Genomic DNA, 20,164 nt, shown 5'->3' with positions numbered 1-20,164 from the left:
TTAAAATTTGCTTTTTCTGTGGCTAAAACATATTTTCAATTTAATTTCTAAATTTTCATGTGAAAATTATGAAAGTACTTCTTATTTAAATTAAATTGTTTGCTAATTTTAAGTAAAGTTTTAATCTCAATAGATGGCGATACTATGACGTTCTGTACTGAGGAAAGTTAATGCTCCTTTCTTGGCATGCAAAGGCTTGTCCATCTCCTTTTTTCTACTCTGTGGCTCCAACTTTGTTTATTTTGATTATGACAGTGTACAGTGGCAGATAGAGTAAATTTGTGACTAATTTTTTTTTTTATTCCTGAAACATGACTGAATGAATTTTTAATTAATCTTCTGAACTTGTTCTTCACTTTTTCAGTTACAAATGGGTTCGGAACAAAGTAGCCAGTCAGCTAGATCCCAAAGTGTCAAATCAACAACTAAAGTAAAGGAACCTCAGAATGTTAGATGTTCTTCTCCTAGGCCATCAATTAGTTCCGATTCTGATATTCCGTACATATCGTATACTGTAAATCGCCCTATTGGAGGTAATTTTACATTGTGACTAGGCTGAACTAGTTGTATAAAACATGATTTTATCCGTTTGAAAACAAACCATATTTAAACATTATCCATGAAATATTCCCCTTGTTGCAAAGACGTAGCAAAAAATACCATATATGAAAACCAATAGTCATTCAGATTGAGTTATAAAATGTTTTGTTTATTATTTATATCATATGCTTGAAAATAATGCTTCTTCAATGTTTTTAAATCCACAGACGCATTACTTGTATAGCATATATTTATTTCTCTCATTGTTTCGTTTGACCGTGCTAAAATTTTTTTTAGTCTCCTAATTATTCCTCTTTCTGTAAAATTTAAAATTTTTTTTCCAATTAGGAACACTGAAGTTGGTAGAACTGGCTCTTAGTAATAACAAGAAATTATTTTACTTTTTGTATTTGTATGCTTAGGGATCATAGATTATATAATGATCTGAGCATGGTGAGCGTATGCACTAACATTTACTCATTTAATGCATGACCTTTTAGTATGTAATAAATTTGAAACATATAAATAAAAACATGTTTATTTCTAAAAAGGGGCCATGTTTAACATCTGGTGTGTTTAAACAGTGGTTTTAATAGTTTTATAAATAGAAATAGTTTTAATAAATAGAAACATATAAATAAAAACATGTTTATTCGTAAAAAGTGGCCTTGTTGTTTAACATCTGGTGTGTTTAAACAGTGGTATTAATAGTTGTATAAATCGAAATAGCTTTAATAAATAGAAACATATAAATAAAAACATGTTTATTCGTATAAAGTGGCCATGTTGTTTAACATCTGGTGTGTTTAAACAGTGGTTCCAATAGTTGTAACTAGTATGCTCCGCTCCCTCTTTTATGAGGCTCCCCAACTCCCAAAGATTGCCGTGCAACTTGTATGATGATTTGGTTTCCAAACCATATGAGATCCACTCTCTACGAGGTTAAACCCATTTGAAATGCGTTCTAGTGTAAAATTTTAAGAATTTATATCAATTATTGAAATCTTCAAAATTAATTCCTCTTTCAAAAATTAAAATTTTTTGCCAATAATAAGTTATTGAAATAAAAAAATTTAAATTTAAATAAATTGCAGTTAATAGAAAAACTTGCAGAAACAACACAATAATTATGCTTTTAAATAACATGTATGATGGCACATCTCCTATGCATTCTTTCAATATTACATCTTTCATAACTGTCATCAATACTTTCTTCTGCTCTTTGAACTATACCTTTTTCCGTTATACTTAAAAAGCATAACGGTACGATTGATTCTCGTCATTTTTTAATGAATAACAATGAATAAAATTATTGTTATTGAACCTACATGAGCTTAACTAAAACATAAAAAAAACATATGTAGTTGATACAAACTATTCCCTTTTAACTTTCAATTCTTCCCAACTTATAGCTCAGTTTGTTTCTGTTTTACATTGTTCATGCAAGAAAAGAATTCTAATTCAGAAACATGTTGAGTTTTTTTACACTTTCATATGTATAACAGCCCAGAAGCAGAAAGTGCCTAAAACTGCGACGTACGTCGCAGAACAAACGAAGTCTTGCAGAACAATTTGTATCTTGAATAAGCGACAACGTTTTCCTGCGAACCCCCCTCTCCCACCTACCTACCTCCGGTAGTCTTGCAGAACAATCCCCAACCCTAATCTCATACTACATTTTTCTGTAGACCACAATGACCTGACGATTTAAAAGCTTCTCCACATAATCTAGCAGAACATTTCAGATCTTTTACCATGGGAATAATCCGGTAGTCTTGCAGAACAATCCCCAACCCTAATCTCATACTACATTCTTCTGTAGACCACAATGACCTGAAGGTTTAAAAGCTTCCCCTCATGATCTTGCAGAACATTTCAGATCTTTTACCATGGAAATAATCCAGTAGTCTTGCAGAACAATGCCCAACCCTAATCTCACACTACACTCTTCTGTAGACCTAAATGACCTGAAGGTTTAAAATCTTCCCCTCATAATCTTGCAGAGCATTTCAGATCGTTTACCATGGGAATATGCCGACCACATCAGTAAAATAAAGACTTCATTGCACATTATAAAAGAGCATCTTATCCTCATTTCAAGTATAGTAAGCATAGATGTGTTCCAAAATATGGTAAAGTTATTGCTTTCTTCATTGTTTAAAAATACAAAGAATGCATTACAAATGTTTGGCCAGGAAAGTATGTTTCAAGAAGTTCCTCTGCAGATTTGCCTGTTAGCTCCAAAAGACTACTCTCTGTCTTAAATTATTCTGAGCTTTCTATATTTTCCTCAGATGTAATGCAAATGATAATCTACATTGATTCCATGTTGAAGCAGTATAAAATATATTTTGAAAAAGAGGAAAACGTTGATATTGTCCTTAAACGAATGAAAATTCTCTTTAGCTTTGACCAATTGCTGTTTCCCAAGAATGATGTTGCTTTAGAAGAGGCACCTTAGACACCCTGCTCAAATTTCAGCACATTAATCAGTAATCTCTCTCACCCATATCTTTGCCATTTTGAGGTGGAAATTAATAAATTAACTATAATATTTTTATGATATGGGCGTATCAGTTTTTAGCAGACAGCAGTAGAAATCGATATGTAGTTTAATCTAGAGAGCTTCTAAAGCAAGCCGTAAAGGAAATAAATTTAGAGATTTCCAATTTCATAAAGTTTATGAACTTTTCATAATTTCCATTGCCATTTCAGAAGTAATTTGTGAATCGTGGGGATCCATGATTGACAGAATTGTTTCTAAAAGACTAAATGTTTTCAATGGAGATGAAGAAGTTGTTGGAATAACAGACCAGCGAATGTTTGTGTTTGCAAATGGTGCACCATCTAGGCACTTGTCCGAAAGATTTTTAAGGCAGACCTTATTTTAATGTTTGGACCTTCATATCATTAGCATTTTATTAATAATTCATCATCGTCATTAACACAATTTTGTACTTCAAAAGTGATTGAAAAAGTAACAAATCAAGAATGTTTGCCTTGGTTTAAAAAATAATGCACTGTATCTGTGTATGGTCATATATTTTAATAAATGAAAATATAGTATTTTAACGTAAAGGGGATTTTTTTTCACTGTGAAATGCTTGCAGAACATTTGCATATATTAATAAATCCTGTTGCAGAACATTTGAAAATATTCTGCTTATGGGTATAACAGCTCAGGCGCATGATATTTTAATTCTTTTTTCCCAATGTGAAAAGAAATGAAAATTTTCTTTACTGCCATATAAAAAAAAACTAAATAGATATTTTCATAGTCATTAAACAGAATTAATTGTTTTCTTTTAGTAACCAAAGGCTGTTATTTTTATAATGTTTTAATGAAGAATTCTTACATTTCAGATATGTTAAGAGTTCATAGATTTATTAAGTAGTTGCTATGTTTAATTAACATTTTAATTTTTAGTTTAAATTATATTTTTTTGTAAAAAATGAATTTTTTAGATTCTCCTAAATTGTCATCTAAAAGCCCAGCTCATAGTTTGCGAGCTTCTGCTACTCCTTCACCCAGATCTTCTCCAAAGGCTCCAAGGCCCAAGTCTTATGCTGGATCAACATCCGGGCATGATATAATAGTTGTCAAGGAAGGCAGTTTCACCACTGACACATTGGAAACTGATGCAGATCTAATATGCCTCCAGGTTAAAAAGAAATTAATTACTATTGCAGAAATTCTTAATTTGTGTATTTAATAATTAAATTTGTACATACACATGGTTTGTAGTGTTTTTAAAAAGTGCTTAAAGGTTCTTATTTTCATTTTTTAAAAGCCCTTAAAGGTGCTTTTTTCATGGGGTGTTTTTAAAAAGTGCTTGATTTCTCTTTTCAAAAATGAGATTTTCTTCCTTTACAATGTCAATTTTCACCACATATTATGCAAAACCATGCTTTTCACATTGTTGTATTCAACGTTTTCACAATACATTCAACAATCTATTTCAGCGTGCCATCGGTCTATAAAGTATAAAATCATTTTACATGTATGATGAAATACTTGCGAGTCGGCATGTGCGTCTACTGAGCTGGGTTCAGTGAGATTATTGCACTCTCATGTGCAACTCTGTTGCATTTTGCAAGATATTTTCGATTTCAGGCTTCATTTTCCACCCTCTGATATCGGAACGAAAAATCATTTTATGATGGCTAATATAATCAAGCAAAGAGTCCTTTGTCAGAAACTAGTTATTTTATCATGATCACGTAAAATCTTAGTAAATTATTTTGCATTTCGTTAATGCATATAGTGCTTAAAAATATTTTTTGAGTGCTTGAAAATGAAAAGCACTTAAAAGGTGCTTATTTTTTGTTGAAAGATTTGACTACGCACCCTGATACATTAAAATTGTGTTTATATAGCTAAAAATGAAAATTTTTTAATTTATAGTTTATTTCTTAATGGGCGATTACGCCATTTACAATTGTTATATTTGTAGATTTTGTATGCATGTAACTCAATTAAAAAGGAATCAAGTAGTTTTTATAATTTTTGTTATAGTAACTTTCCATGTCATATACGCATAAAAATTAATCTTTAAAAGTTAATAAAAATTGGAGTGAATGATACCAAGAATTATTTTTACAAAACATTGTTATTATGAGTTAAGTGCATTTAATTGTTAGCAAATGTTCTATCCGTATATGTTACTTGAAGTTGTTTTGTTTACCAGACATTTTTTTATAAATTTTTATTTATTGTAATAAATTAGCTTATTGTAAAAGACTGAAAATTTACTATATAATATTGATTTATCATCAACTAGAACTGGCTGATGTAAGAAATTTTATATTGTGATATATTTGTTAACATAACTGCAATATAACAAAAGATTGAATATTGTTATTTTTTTTAAAATCAAAACTATGAAATCAGAAATATTAAATCAATCAAAAATATATAAGATAAATAAATATATAACAAAAGAAAATGTTAATTATTGTCAAAATGCTTTTATAACATTTACATTGCTTAATTATTTTTAATTAGAATAGTAAAGATGGATTGACTTAAGACTTAATTCTAAAAATAAAAACAAGTGTTTTAGCTTTCTAGTTTTCTTTGATTAAAAACAACTTAAGATTTAATAGTTTAAAAATAATAATGAAATTCTATCAATAAATTTTACATATATTATTGGAAATTTTTTAAAAATAAAAAACGATGGTTAAAAGCAAAAGTAATTTTACACTACTTAAGTAAAACAAAGTTTTAAATTATTTTAAGAATCGAACCCGCTTTTGAAATATTGCTATACTTTTTTTTATCTATTTATTTAAAATAATAAAGCTTTATTTAATTTTGAATTCTATACTTATTAATCGTAAAAATAAATTTAATTTGTTTTATTTCATTTACCGTTTTTACAACTTATTTGTTTAAAAGTAGCAATGAATTTCTAACAAAATATTAAACTTTCATAGATTGAAAGAAAGTTTTAAAAATAATAAAATAAATAGTAGTATTGTTAATTTTTTTTTTAAAAAAATGAAACTACTTTTAAAACATCAAAATATCACTGAACTTTTTATTTAATTACTAAAACTAAGTCTTTTTAACTACAAGCCAAATTTTACTTTAAAAAAATGTATAACACAAATTTTATTTTAATTTCTTTTAATATAAAAACAATTAAAGATCGTAAGGGATTATTGATTTTAAAGCCTTAATTTTTGAAAAATAAAAACAACTGAAGATTTATTTGTTTAAATAAATAAAATTCTATCACAAAAATTAAAGAAAAGAGGAAAAACCGAGAAATTTTTTATTACAAAGTATAAATTATTCAAATACAAAATACTGCTATTAAATTTTTGACCTGTTAAAAAAAACAATTGTTAAAAAAAACTTTTTTGATGAATGATTTTTTGTTTCCATGATTAGATTAAGTTCAGAATAAAATAATCCATAGCAATTACAAAGTAACACAAGTGCAGAAGTCTCACTGAAAATAAACAAGAAACATTGTTACGCCCTTATTATCTAAAAAGAAAAGAAAAAAAAAGGTGATGGAATAATGCATACTGATTGTGAAGAGTCATAAGTTCCACTGAAAATAATTTGTGAATAAAGTTTTCCAATCCAGAAAAAAACAGTGCATTAAGTTCTACATTTTGACAATGATCTTTGCACAAAACAGAGACTTCTGATTAAAGTCTCTCCTAACCATCTAACGGAACAAACATGGTCTTCATAGCGAGATAAAAGCAACATCTTTTTAACTAAACGAAACCAAACGAAACCTCAGCATTGTAACAGTAATGTAGGCAATGAATTTTTGCATATAATATGCTGTGCATTTTTTTTTTTTTCATTTTTATATTGGCAGCTTAAATCAAAGTTCAGATACATCGCACAAAACTTAAACCATTTATTACTCTTACAATATATGCGTTAAATTGATATTTTACGCAACGAAACAATAGTTTGTTTGTTTTTGTTATTGTTACATTATAATATTTTTTCCCCTTGCAGAAAATACCAACTTTTCATCCAATCATGCGGGGTGCTTTAAACATTCCAACTATCCAAGATCAAGAAATTCTTGACAAATTGGACCATCAATGTATACTAAATCTCTGCCAAAGATATCAAGAGCACCTTAAGCTTTGTGCTGAAATTGTCAGTGCTGAACAGAATGTTCTTACGCAAAGGATACGTGAGGTAAATAATAAATTTAAATTTTCAATTATTTATTAGTTTTCATTACTTAAGCCTTCAACTGTATTCTATGTTTTCAAATCCCAAAATCCTCCGCACATTAAGCAGGGCTTGTAATAATTAGTAGTCTGTTGATCTAACAGACCGCTAATTATTTAAATAGAATCATAATAAAATAATTATCAGCAATCTCTGTAATTAGCAATCAATGTAAAAGGATGGTATGAAATTAAAATAAATAGAAATTATATCTGTACTACAACTGTTGAATGTTTTATTTTTTACTCAATATCAACAAATATTTTATATTTATTAGTAAGATATTTGTGTTCATTGCTCACAAATACGAATGACTATTTACTGTATTAGTAAAAAAATTACCAAATGTATTAGTGAAAATATTATACATTGTACTTTTAAAAATAAAAATAAATGTTTGTTATTTTACTGGTTTGGAAGTGGTAGATTTTGCTTTCAAGAATAAACAGTACTGAAGTAGAAATTTAAGTAAATAGAAATTAGCTGAGTAACTGTAAAATGTTTTATTTTTCTAATCAATATTATTATTATTTTTCTTCATTTTTTAGCACAATACCTTATAAATAAGAATACTTAACTATTTATTGTATTAGTAAAACTAGTAGGGTGACCTGGGGTAATTCCTGATCAAAAAATGCAAACATCTATTTTGTGAAAAAACTATTCAAGATAGAATTTTAATATTTACTGGAAGTTTGAGGCTATATGAGATGAGTCCTATGCCTCCTTCTTTTGTTTGAAAATCTAATTAGAATTTGAAAGATTTTAAATTTTTAGTGATCAGGAATTACCCCTGGTCTTGATCATTTCTGGGGTAATTCCTGATCACTTCTGGGGTAATTACTGATCACCAGTTTTTATTGTAAAGGGGCTACTTAAAAATAATTATATAATGGTAATTAAGATCAAACAAATAAACCAAAAAGATATGTTTAAGCAGCTAATAAAACTATTTATTTAAAAGCAAGAAGAAAGATTAACATTTTAAATTTTCCAAAAATCTTTGCATCATGCCATACATTTTAGGCAATCAGCCAACTCATTCTCATGTTCTGCTGAAATATAAGAGAGTTCCCTCATGGGTTACTTTTGCTGGATTTTTTAACTTCATTAAGTGAAAGTGTAAAGTAAAGTAAGGTATGTCAACTCAACAGCTCTGGCAGCAGCTCTCACATTGAAATTTTCATTTTCAATCATTAAAAGAAATTCACTAATTTTGCTTTCTAGAAGCTTAGTATCCTTTTTAGGCTAATAATTTCTCACCATATTTATACTAAGCTAATTTATAAACTTAAAAATTATTCTAACAATGTACACACATAAAATTAAGATAGAAGCAAGGTATGACAAACCAGAAATGGTGCAAATCAGAATACAGTCTTGTATACCGTTAAAAACAAATTTTGTGATGACAGTTAAAATATATTTTATAGTTGTTCCACTTAATAAATATGAATTGTTATTTAAGAAAAGACAATTGGCTATTTATTAGCTATTTTATATACTATTTATAAGAAGAAATGACCGTGATCAGGAATTACCCCAGTGATCAATAATTACCCCATCTGTAGGGGGCAACATTAGATACAGTTTTCTATAATCAATTATAATGTTTACAGTAGATGTGAAACAATTAAACAAAAGCTTACACTATTTTTATATCAAAGAAATATAAAGTAACTCAAAATATTTATTATTAAGAGAAAGAGGGGGATCTTTGCAGAAATGTGCACATTTTGAAACCCATCTTTGAAATTGAAAATAGAGAAAACAGTTTAAAAGATACTTATTTTGTTAGATAAAACAAAAAGCTATTATTAAGTAAATGTAGTTATACTTTAGTAAAGTGTACAAGCATTCTTGTCCATATCTCAAATTTAAAAAAAAATTTTTTTTTTAAAGTATAACTTAGGTAATCATTATTTACCCCAGAAACAGAGTGATCGTGAATTAACCCACCAGGTCACCCTATATTACTTGACTATGTAAGGTATTTGTAAAAATGTCATATATTATGCTTTTATAAAGGTAATAAAAGTATTGGTGTTATTTTACTGTGTGTGACTAATCTCCTCACTGTCTAGCGGCAGCTAGACATTATCAATGAGTCGTTATACTCTAAAAAAATCTGTTGGGGAAAATGTAAACAAATAGAAATGTAAACAGTATTTTCCTCTTGGCTGTGTCACTTCCTGTGGGAAGTTGGGTCACTTCCTGTTATCTCAGCTAGAAGGAAGTGGGTGTTTCTGGCTTTAGTTAGTTATATCTTTGCTTTGGTTAGAGGATGTTTTCTTCTCTTATGTTATGTTTAGAAAGAGCTATGTGATGTTAAAGAGTTATGTTTAGTTTAGTTGAATGTAGTTTTTCTTACTTTATATTTAAAGATTTATATTCAATAAATATAGTTGTACCTTTTCCATGAAGTGAATTATTGAGTAGTAATAGATGTCTTCAATATCTTATACTTAGTAAGCTGGCCCCTATTTTTCAACATTGGTTATGGGCCAGGACATTTTAGAAGGGGGCCGTGAACAATTTGTATTGATATTTAGAAATATATTCTGAAGAACTTATATAGAGAATGGCTTTGCTACCAGAAGGCTTTAACTTATTAAGTTATGATAATTGGGACAGGTGGAAAACAGACATTAAAATTTTGTTATTAGATAAAGGCTGTTGGAAATTTATTGATGGAAAAGAAGAAGAGTTGGAAGATTCAGCTACAAGAAGAGAAAAACAGGAATTTGAATTGAGAAGAGATAGATCATTTTCTACATTGTATTATGCAATTCAGCCAGAATTCAGACCGCTTATCCAAGATTGTTTAGATGGTAAAAAGGCTTGGGAGAAATTGGTTCAGCATTTTGAGCCAAAAACAAGAGCCAGACTCATTCAGTTACTTGATGAGTTTTTTAGCATTAAGTATCAAGCTAATGAAAGTATAGGCCTTTTTATTGCTAGACTTAAAACAGCAGTGAAGAAGCTTAGTGAAGCAGGTCATGAATTAAATCAGTTGTTTCAAGGCTTCCAAGCAATAAGGCATCTACCACCTGAGTTCTCCGGTATTGTTCAGTTAATTTATCGTTGGAAGGATGAAGATTTTACGATTGATAAAATTGCCGAAGAACTGATAAGAGAAGAAAGTAGACTTACACAAGTGAAAGCTGATATTCGTCCAGAGGTTAGTGCGTTTAACATTTCTTCTATAAGTAAAGATGAAGAAAGATATGGAGACAGAAAAAAATCTCAAAGTAAATTTGTAGAAACTAATAGAAAAGTCATTGGTCCATGTCATCATGCCACAAGTATGGACATTTAGTTGCAAATTGTAGAGATAGATATGCCAGAAATGTAAAGTCAAAGTGGGGTAAACAGAAAAGGAATTTCAATGATCAGTCAGCTGCTTTAGTTGAGACTTATTCAACACACTCTGTGGAAGTTGGTGAAACCATGATTGAAAATGATGATAAAATATGGGTTTTGGATTCCGCTGCAACTACACATTTCTGTAAAAACAAAACGTTAATGTCAAGTTATGAAGAAACAAATAATGTAAGCATGGCTTTGGCTGTTGGGGATACTTCTAGTAAGGTACTAGGAAAAGGAACTGTTGAATTTTCAGTTAAAGTAGGAGGAGAAATGAGTAATATAACTTTAACAAATGTTTTATACAACCCAAGTATTCGAAGAAACCTAATATCTATTTCACGATTAGAAGCTGCAGGAGCTAATTTTGTTGGAACGAAGGGAAAATTATGGATTTATTCAAATGATTGGCTGAAGTTATTTTATGCCACTAGAAAAGACGGATTGTACTACCTGAAGCCATACAAATATAAAACTGGAACTCCAAAAGCTGAAAATAGTGGATTTAATGTTGGCACTTGTAAATCAGGAACAGATATAGCTACATTGTGGCATAGGAGATATTGTCATATTAATTTTGACTACCTTAAGGAAACTAGCAAGAACCAGAGTGTAAGGGGATTACCTAATATAGAAAAACCAGATGAAAATTGTGACACTTGCCTCCTTGCCAAGTCCAATAGAATCTCATTTAAATCAATTCCAAGTCGTACTTCTCAACCACTTGAAGTAGTATATATGGATATCTGTGGTCCTATGCCGAAAACTTCAAAAGAAGGAAATAGGTATTTTTTAGCAATTATAGATGATTACAGTCATGCAGTAGTTTTATACCTTATGAGGAATAAAAGTGAAGCATTTAGGAAATTTAAGAATTATCATGCAAAGATGGAATGCTTGACTGAAAGAAAATTAAAGTGTATCAGGAGTGACAATGGCGGTGAGTTCTGCAACAACCAATTTGAACAATACTTAGAAGAGCATGGAATTTGTGCTGAGCGAACTAATTACTATACGCCAGAAGAAAATGGTGTATGTGAAAGATTTAATAGAACTGCTCTGGATGCCATTAAATCTATGTTGAGGGATAGTAACATGAATGAAGAATGGTGGGATGAAGCCGTATGTTGTTTTGTTCATACGTGGAACAGAATTTCAAGAAAAGGAAAGAAAACACCGTATGAGATGTTGTATGGAAAGAAACCACCAGTAATGTATTTTAAAGTGTTTGGATGTAAGGCTTATGTTGGTGTACCTAAACAAAAGAGAAATAAATTCCAAATGCGTGCCAAAGAAGGTATAATGCTAGGTTATGCTTTTTCAACCAAGGGTTACCGTATCTACTTACCTGAAGATTGTAAAGTGATAGAAACAAAAAATGTTAAATTCAATGAAAATGAATTTTCAGTGGAAGTCATCCTGGACCCAAGTAGAAAACCACCAAGAAGAACAAAATGGAATGAAAAAGAAGAATCAAGTGATGAAGATATTGTTCATAGGCCAGAATTTGACTCAAGTTGTAGTCATGAAAGCATCAAGAAGGTATCAGATTTAAACTGGTTAAGAAAAGCAACTAAGCGATCAGATGGATCTAGAAATGATATTTATTATTTCATAGAAGGGTCTAAAAACCGATTTAGGTCATCAAATGACATTGAGAAATATTGTGATAGTCATGGAATTAAATTTGAAAAAGATATATTTGATTTTAGTGGTAGGAATGAATATTCTGGTAAAGTAACCAGAAATGAAGTCAGCATAGTACAAGAAGATGAAGCAAATTTAATTGAGTATAATATTCCAAAAAGCTACAAAGAAGCAGTTGAGTCAAGAAATTGTGAAAAATGGAAGAATGCAATGGAAGAGGAAATTGAAATGATGAAGAAAAGAGAAGTGTGGTCATTGGTAGAGAAACCGAAAGATACTAAAGTGATAGGTAGTAGATGGGTGTACAACCTAAAAACCGATGAATCGAATAAAATTGTGAGACATAAAGCCAGACTTGTTGCACAAGGATTTAAGCAACAACAGGGTATTGACTATTACGAAGTGTATAGTCCTGTGGTTAATTTTTCTCTCATAAGACTATGTTTTGCTATTTTTGTAGGTTTGATGAACTGGGTTCACTGTCAAGTCGATGTAAAAAGTGCATATTTATATGCAGACTTAACAGAAGAAATTTATATGGCACAACCTGAAGGTTTTGTAGTGGATCCATCAAAAGTGTGTAGATTAAAAAAGGCAATATATGGATTACATCAATCAGGACGTGAGTGGTACACTGAAGTAACTAGTGTGTTATATGAATTAAAGCTTGAAAAATTAGATTGGTGCAATGGAATATTCACAGGAGATAATGTGTTGCTATTGTTATATGTAGATGATATTGTGATAATGGGAAAAAGTCAAAAGCACATAGATCTAATTTTAAAAGAGTTGAATCAAAATTTTGAATTAAAGGTTTTGGGAGAAACAAGGAAACTTTTAGGTATAGAATTTGAGAAAATTAATGGTCATTTAGTAATCCACCAGAAAGAATATATAGAGAATACAGTGAAGCATTTTAGCAAGTGGTACAACATACCCATAGTTTCATTGCCAATAGCTAAAGGATTAAATTTGTCAATGCAGGATTGCCCACAAACAGAAATGGAGAAAGCAGAAATGGAAAACATTCCATACCGAAGTGTTCTTGGATGTGTGTCCTTTATAGCAAGTAGGACAAGACCTGAAATATCTTATGCTGTTAATATTTTATCGCAGTATCAAGAAAATCCTGGTATCAAACATTGGCAAGCTTTACTGAAATTATTAGGGTATCTGCAATATACAAAAGAAAATATGCTTGATATGTCGAAAATCTTAGATTTGTCAATAAAGTGCTACACTGATGCCGACCATGCATCAAACAGAGATGACAGAGTGTCAATAGGAGGAACTATTGTATATGTAGGTGATATCCCTATCTTGTGGAAAACCTTTAAACAGAAAAGTGTTTCAATTTCTACCATGGAGGCTGAGTATATCTCTTTATCGGAGTCAGCCAAGGAGTTAGTGTGGTTAAAAAATGTGCTAACTGATAAGAAACTCAAATTGGACGTACCAAGCTGTGAATTGTTTTGTGATAACAGGGCTGCTATTGATTTTTCTAAATCAGAGGTTGAGAACTCTCGCAGCAAACACATTGATGTTCGTTACCATTTTGTGAGACAATATGTGAATGACAAATTCTTTGAATTAAGATATGTTAGAACTTTGAACAATACATCGGACTTGTTAACAAAGCCTGCGGTTAAAGAACGAATGCGATCCTTCTGTAATAAAATATACTTAAGGACTTAACTCAAGGTTACAAATAAGTGTAACTTTTTAGCACAGCAAAAGGAAAAGGGGGCCGAATGTTGGGGAAAATGTAAACAAATAGAAATGTAAACAGTATTTTCCTCTTGGCTGTGTCACTTCCTGTGGGAAGTTGGGTCACTTCCTGTTATCTCAGCTAGAAGGAAGTGGGTGTTTCTGGCTTTAGTTAGTTATATCTTTGCTTTGGTTAGAGGATGTTTTCTTCTCTTATGTTATGTTTAGAAAGAGCTATGTGATGTTAAAGAGTTATGTTTAGTTTAGTTGAATGTAGTTTTTCTTACTTTATATTTAAAGATTTATATTCAATAAATATAGTTGTACCTTTTCCATGAAGTGAATTATTGAGTAGTAATAGATGTCTTCAATATCTTATACTTAGTAAGCTGGCCCCTATTTTTCAACAAAATCCAGGGCAAGCGAAGGTTCCATCGCAAAAGTCTCCTTAGAAATGTGAAGACAAGCCAGAATGTGCTACGGGAACGCACTCCGCACTTTGCACAAACCGAGAAAATTCTGTTGCCATTGCAAAAGGAGCCACTCCTCAAGGAGCTGGCAAATCTCGACAGCGCGGTCTGGTCGGCTCAATCGCAGGAAAGGCCAATGGAGCACCAAGACATCTCCGCCAATACCAATCATGGGATGGAGGGACCCTCCAAGACTTAAAGTCATTGTTTTTCCTGATGGAGTAAAGCTCATCAAAAGTCAATGAGGCAACTGAATACATTAGCTCAACCGAGCCCTGCTTAGCCAAGTCGTCAGCGACCTCATTTCTATAAATCCCCACGTGTTCTTTTACTGTATTACGGTTAACAAAAAAAGGGGAATTTTCTATTTATTTATAACTTTACATTCAGAGTTTTGCTATGTTTCGAAATTAAAAAATTTTTTTTTGCTAGCCAGTGGTCAGTTGTAGCATCTTTTACAGTGGCATTTTTTTAAAACATGCAACCACTTTTTCCAAAATTGATAAGTTTAAACTATTAGAAAAAAGAATAATAATAGTAACTTTGTTGGGCATTTTTTTAAAACATTTCTTAAAATGTGGGAAATATTACAAGGTTAATTCCTAAAATAAAGAAAAAATTCAATAAACAAGTGTGAAATAAAATGATTTTTAGAATATCATAAAGCATTCATAATTATTTCATATTCATTAAAATTAATAAACTAAAAATGGGGTGCATTTTCAATAGAAAAAGTGGTAATTAGGAGTTGTTTTGCAGATAATTTTTTAATCAATGCTTGCTGTAGCTAGTCGCTTTGTGAGGATGTTAATTTTGCCTTATACTAAATATATATATATATATATATATATATATATATATATATATATATATATATATATATATATATATATATATATATATATATATATTCACTTTATGATTATTTTTCACTTTTATCTCTTGAATTTCAGCGTTTTTATCAAAAATTTAGATTTTCTAAAAATATCACTTTTTTTAAATAAGTATTCCGCTTTTTCAGAAAATTCACCGATTTTCAAAGAGAAACAGAAAATTCAAACTACATAGCTACCAATCCTTTCTCATTTTTACTTATTTTAGCTATTTTCTCCCCTTTTACACGCAGCAGATAAGATTTTCCGAATTTTTTTTACCCGCCCTCCAGATAGATCCGATTTTCATAGTTCAAACGACGCTACTTCTGACAAACCTTTTGGAGGTCCCGAGCCTGGAATATGCTAATATCTCGATTCTTATTCATACGATTTTAATATCAAACATAGCTTTTCATATTTGCGTGTTGCGATTCTTATTCACGCAATTTGAATGTTGTACGTTGCGATTCTTTTTTACAAGATTTAAAAATCCGATATTGTGATTCATATTTACGCCTTTTTAAAAACCTATGTAGCGATTCGAATTCACTCAAGTTTAAAGTTCAATGTCTTGATTTGCTCATGCGGTTTATAATATCAAACATTGATTTTCGTATTTATACGTGATTTTAAAATAAGGCATTGGGATTCCCATTCACGCACTCTAAAAATTATGCATCATAATTCTTATTTATGCAATCTAAAAATTACGCATCATGATTTGTATTTACGCTATATAAAAATTATGAATCCTTATTTGTATTTACGCGTTTTAAAAATTCTATATCCCAGTTTGTATTTTCTCATTTTCAAAATCATATATCTAGTTTCATATTCATGTGATTTCAAAATCCATAATTGTTATTCATATTCACGCAATTTTAAGATCAACTATCGCGATTCTTGTAAGAAGTAATTTACTTTTTTAAATTAGTTACTATAAAGGTGACTGTTTTTCTAACGACGATTATTAGTATATGTAAGTGTTACAACATCAGAGAAACTGGAAGGGAATATATTCAAAACTTACAGTATGTGCTTGCAAAGAAGAAAAATAGGATTTGTCACAAGATGTTTGAAGATGGACTAACGACTAAATATAGCAAACATGAAAGATATAGCAAACAAAAGCAATCACTTAAAAAGGGATTTAATTTATTTATTTATTTTTTTTTTTTTGGAAAAAGAGTTAATTGACTCATCAAAATTTTATTTATAATTACTGTTATTTATGCTATAAAATGCAAAATTCTTATCAAATAAACGACAATTATCTAAACAGTTGCTGATTGTCATGTAATTTTTTCAAACTAAAATAACAATTTTTGTATGTTAAGGAGTTACTATATATTTCTACTTCACTGTTATTGATGTGTTTCAAAGGGCTCTAGTTAGATTAGACTATAATATGAACATAATGATTCGGTCCATTGTTAAAGTTTTTGTTTTCAATATAATTTAAAAATAATATTACTGATATATTTACTATAAATCACATAACAGTATTTATTAAAAGAAATGAAATATTAATGTATATTCTCAGTAGTTTTAATTTGCTAAACCAGGTAGTTTTTCAAGTAATAATTGTCTCTTATGTTAACTAAGGAAAAAAAAAAAATTCCAGCTTTATTTTTTCAATTGGTAATTTTAATTTTCACTTAAGTATTTTAAGTATCAATGTAATCATTTATATAATAATAAATTAGTACACAATTATACGTCAACACATTATTTATTACCTTAAACTGTCTGGAATTTATTATTAAAGGGTTGCGCTTGCATAAAATTTACTATCGTGGAAATTCAGCTTTTTTGCCTTTTGGCTTATCTCATCCCTGATATATATATATATATATATATATATATATATATATATATATATATATATATATATATATATATATATATATATATATATATATATATATATATATATATATATACATTGCAACTGTGTTTTTCATTTTTTTCTCTTTGTTTTTGCTAACACTAAACCAGTATAATAACAAAAAAAAATTCTAAATTTTTAAAAGTACAATGTATAATACTTTCCCTAATACATTAGGTAATCATAAAATATAATCTTTTTACTATTGCAGTAAATAGTCATTCAAATTTGTGAGCAAAAAACACAAATATCTTACTAAAAAATATAAAATATTTGGTCATATTGAGTAAAAAATGGAACATTTAACAGTTATAGAATATATATTTATTATAGAATATAATAGAAATTATACTATCAAAGCCATCAATCCTCAATTTAAGATTAACTAGATAATCTCTATTTTTTTAGATCGATTTTGCCATCACCACACTTACTAATGTATTGACAGAGCGTCAGAAAAAGTTTGTTAAGCATGCAGAACAAATTGGAAAAGTTCAGGAAATATCCAACAATCTCCAACGTTGTCAAACTACTCTGAAAGACATAATTGATGATATGGAAAAACTGAACAACATTCTTCCACCCGAGGAAAGACTCGAACCTTTCGTCATGGTTACTGGATAGGATTGGGAAAGTGAATGCTCTGAGGCATTCACTTCTTTATTTGAGGCTGAACATTCTCTCAATTTGAAGACTAATATTCTAAATTAATGTGTTCTTGTTCTAAGCCAGGGCTGTGGAGCAAGAATTAACGATAATTATGCAGGAATTGGAAATAAATGCATGTATCCGACTCCATTGAATTAAAATTCAGGTCCTCTAGGTTAAAGGAAGAAAAGAAGTCTCTGATCTTGTGAAAAATTATTTCGACAAATATTTATAATTATCTGAACTTGTTAATTATGTATTTGAATAATTATTACTGCAATGTTATAATTATTACAAGATTTTACTAAGTCAATTATAAAAATAATGCAAGAGTCAGATCTTAATATTAGAAGAACTGGAAAGTAATGTTGTTTCGGTGCATTTGATATTTGTTATTAAGATTTTATCTTTAATCAATAACCTTTTCACCATCGTTTGCAACAACCTTGCAATGTCGAATTGAAAATGGATTTAAAAAATGAATTGGTTTTTAAGGCTAACAAATATTTAATGCTCCGAAACGACATTACTTATCGATCCCCCTAATACTTTCCTAAGATTGGGTGAAAGTTAAAATAGAGCATCAGTCGGAGCCAGAGTTAAATACAATTATGCAGGAATCAAAAATTTGCTCAACTTTGACTCCATTTAATTACTAGTCAGGTTTTTTATAAGATAAAAGAAATCATTTATCTTGTAGGTAATTGTTTTTACAAATATTTATAATTATGTGAACTGGTACTTTAATTATTGTAATAAAGTTTTGACTTTTAAAATATATTACTAATTCAAATATAAATCTACTGCAAGTATAATTTTAATACTTCTGTAAAATTTGGTGAAAGCTAAAATAGAATGTAAGTTGGACTCCTAGTAGGTTTCTCAGACTACCAACTCCATGGCTTTGGTTTAGACTGAAGGATTTTGTTTAAATATTATTCTAGATTGAAGTTTTTGTCATATTTTATTATGAAAATATTTTAAATGTATATTTCATTGAAATAATAATGTTCTTAACTGATGCAAATTCAACGCTTGAGTGGAACATTTTAACTATCAACTCCACATCTATAGATTACCTGGAAGCAGTCAGTAACTGGAAATTTTTTATATTCCAGTGATGTATTTAAAATTTTCGAATATTCTTGTTAATAACAATACTTTCATTCATATAATTATATGTTTGTACAGTCGTATTTTCAGTACATAATTAGCATACTTTTATTTTACTTATTGCAATTCTATTATTAAATTATAGTATAGGTTTTAAAGTATAATATTAATAAAGTATTACTGACGTAAATTTAAGATTAAAATTGTGAGTGATTATACATTTCACTAGGAATAAAAAAAATTTATAGTTTAGTTTATAAATTTTAACTAGTAAATTTTGCAAAAAAATAATTGATATCTTTAATATTAAACACTGTAATATACGATAAAATTTTTTTTTAAGAAATTGTAATTTAAGACAAATTTTAGATGTGTAGTATGATTTTATGCTTTATCTAGTTAGGAACTAAATCTAGTATTGGAGCATATGAAGATTTTTATGAAATATTTTAATAAAATATATCCATATTATATATTCTGTTCTCCTCATTAAATATATCATATGGATCCTTAAAAACTGGATTGTATCTTTGATGTTGGATGAGGAAACTATTAATGCTTATTACTTAATATTCTTTTAAAATAGAACACTTCATTTTTTTTAACAATCTTATTTAAAAACACACCTTGTATCTAGTCATATGTAGAATTGTAAATATATATTTTTTGTGATAGTATTGATTGACAAACAAAGAAAAAAATATTTTTGAGAAATTAAATGATTATTGCACCTCAAAGTGAGATATGATTACATCTATAGATTCCTTAAATAAGAATGATAGAACTTTGGACACTAGATATATGAAATCATTGAGAATGTTTCTACCATCATTGAACGTTTTTATAAAGATTTTTTTTTTTTTTAAGATTTTAAATTATTTTTGATTTTGTCATATAAGTATATTTGTGATTGTTTTGTTCAAGTATTTATTGTACAGTTTGTATTTATAATTATGGGTAATTTCCCATTACAATTTTCAGATTTGCAGATTTTAAGCGCATAAAGCTCAATTCTTTTTTTTAAAATATCAAGCTCTTGTAAGAATTTTTACACATTTACAACTACTCCAATTTTAAAACTATTAGGATATTAACTTTCAAAAATTTCAATTTTTGAAAGAATTAAAAAATGAGCTGTTACTGACGTAACATTGTAACATGCAGTTCTTAACTTTTAAAACTAATGAAAATTACC

The 20,164-nt window shown here is 29.1% G+C and overlaps 1 protein-coding gene across 3 annotated transcripts in view; it reads left to right on the top strand.

Annotated features, from left to right (window-relative positions):
• Nucleotides 1–19,582, top strand: part of BORCS5 (BLOC-1 related complex subunit 5) — a 66,865-nt gene extending 47,283 nt beyond the window's left edge. The window contains exons 1-5 of one of the 3 annotated variants that reach the window (XM_087167263.1): nucleotides 142–273; nucleotides 365–533; nucleotides 4,006–4,202; nucleotides 7,031–7,219; nucleotides 17,617–19,582. In XM_087167263.1, the coding sequence (XP_087023389.1) occupies nucleotides 371–533; nucleotides 4,006–4,202; nucleotides 7,031–7,219; nucleotides 17,617–17,832 (765 nt within the window). In that variant the 5' untranslated portion in view covers nucleotides 142–273; nucleotides 365–370 and the 3' untranslated portion in view covers nucleotides 17,833–19,582. Of the gene's footprint in view, nucleotides 1–141; nucleotides 282–364; nucleotides 534–4,005; nucleotides 4,203–7,030; nucleotides 7,220–17,616 lie in introns of those variants that run through there. The other 2 variants (XM_087167268.1, XM_087167262.1) reach the window with 2 other exon arrangements.
• The last annotated feature ends 582 nt before the right edge of the window (nucleotides 19,583–20,164 follow it).

Source organism: Parasteatoda tepidariorum, chromosome 1, assembly GCF_982258835.1.
Source record: "Parasteatoda tepidariorum strain Cologne lab strain chromosome 1, Ptep-v5.0, whole genome shotgun sequence".
NCBI lineage: Eukaryota > Metazoa > Arthropoda > Arachnida > Araneae > Theridiidae > Parasteatoda > Parasteatoda tepidariorum.
The sequence above is the reverse complement of the archived record's forward strand: the minus strand, read 5'-3'. Positions and strand labels throughout refer to the sequence as shown.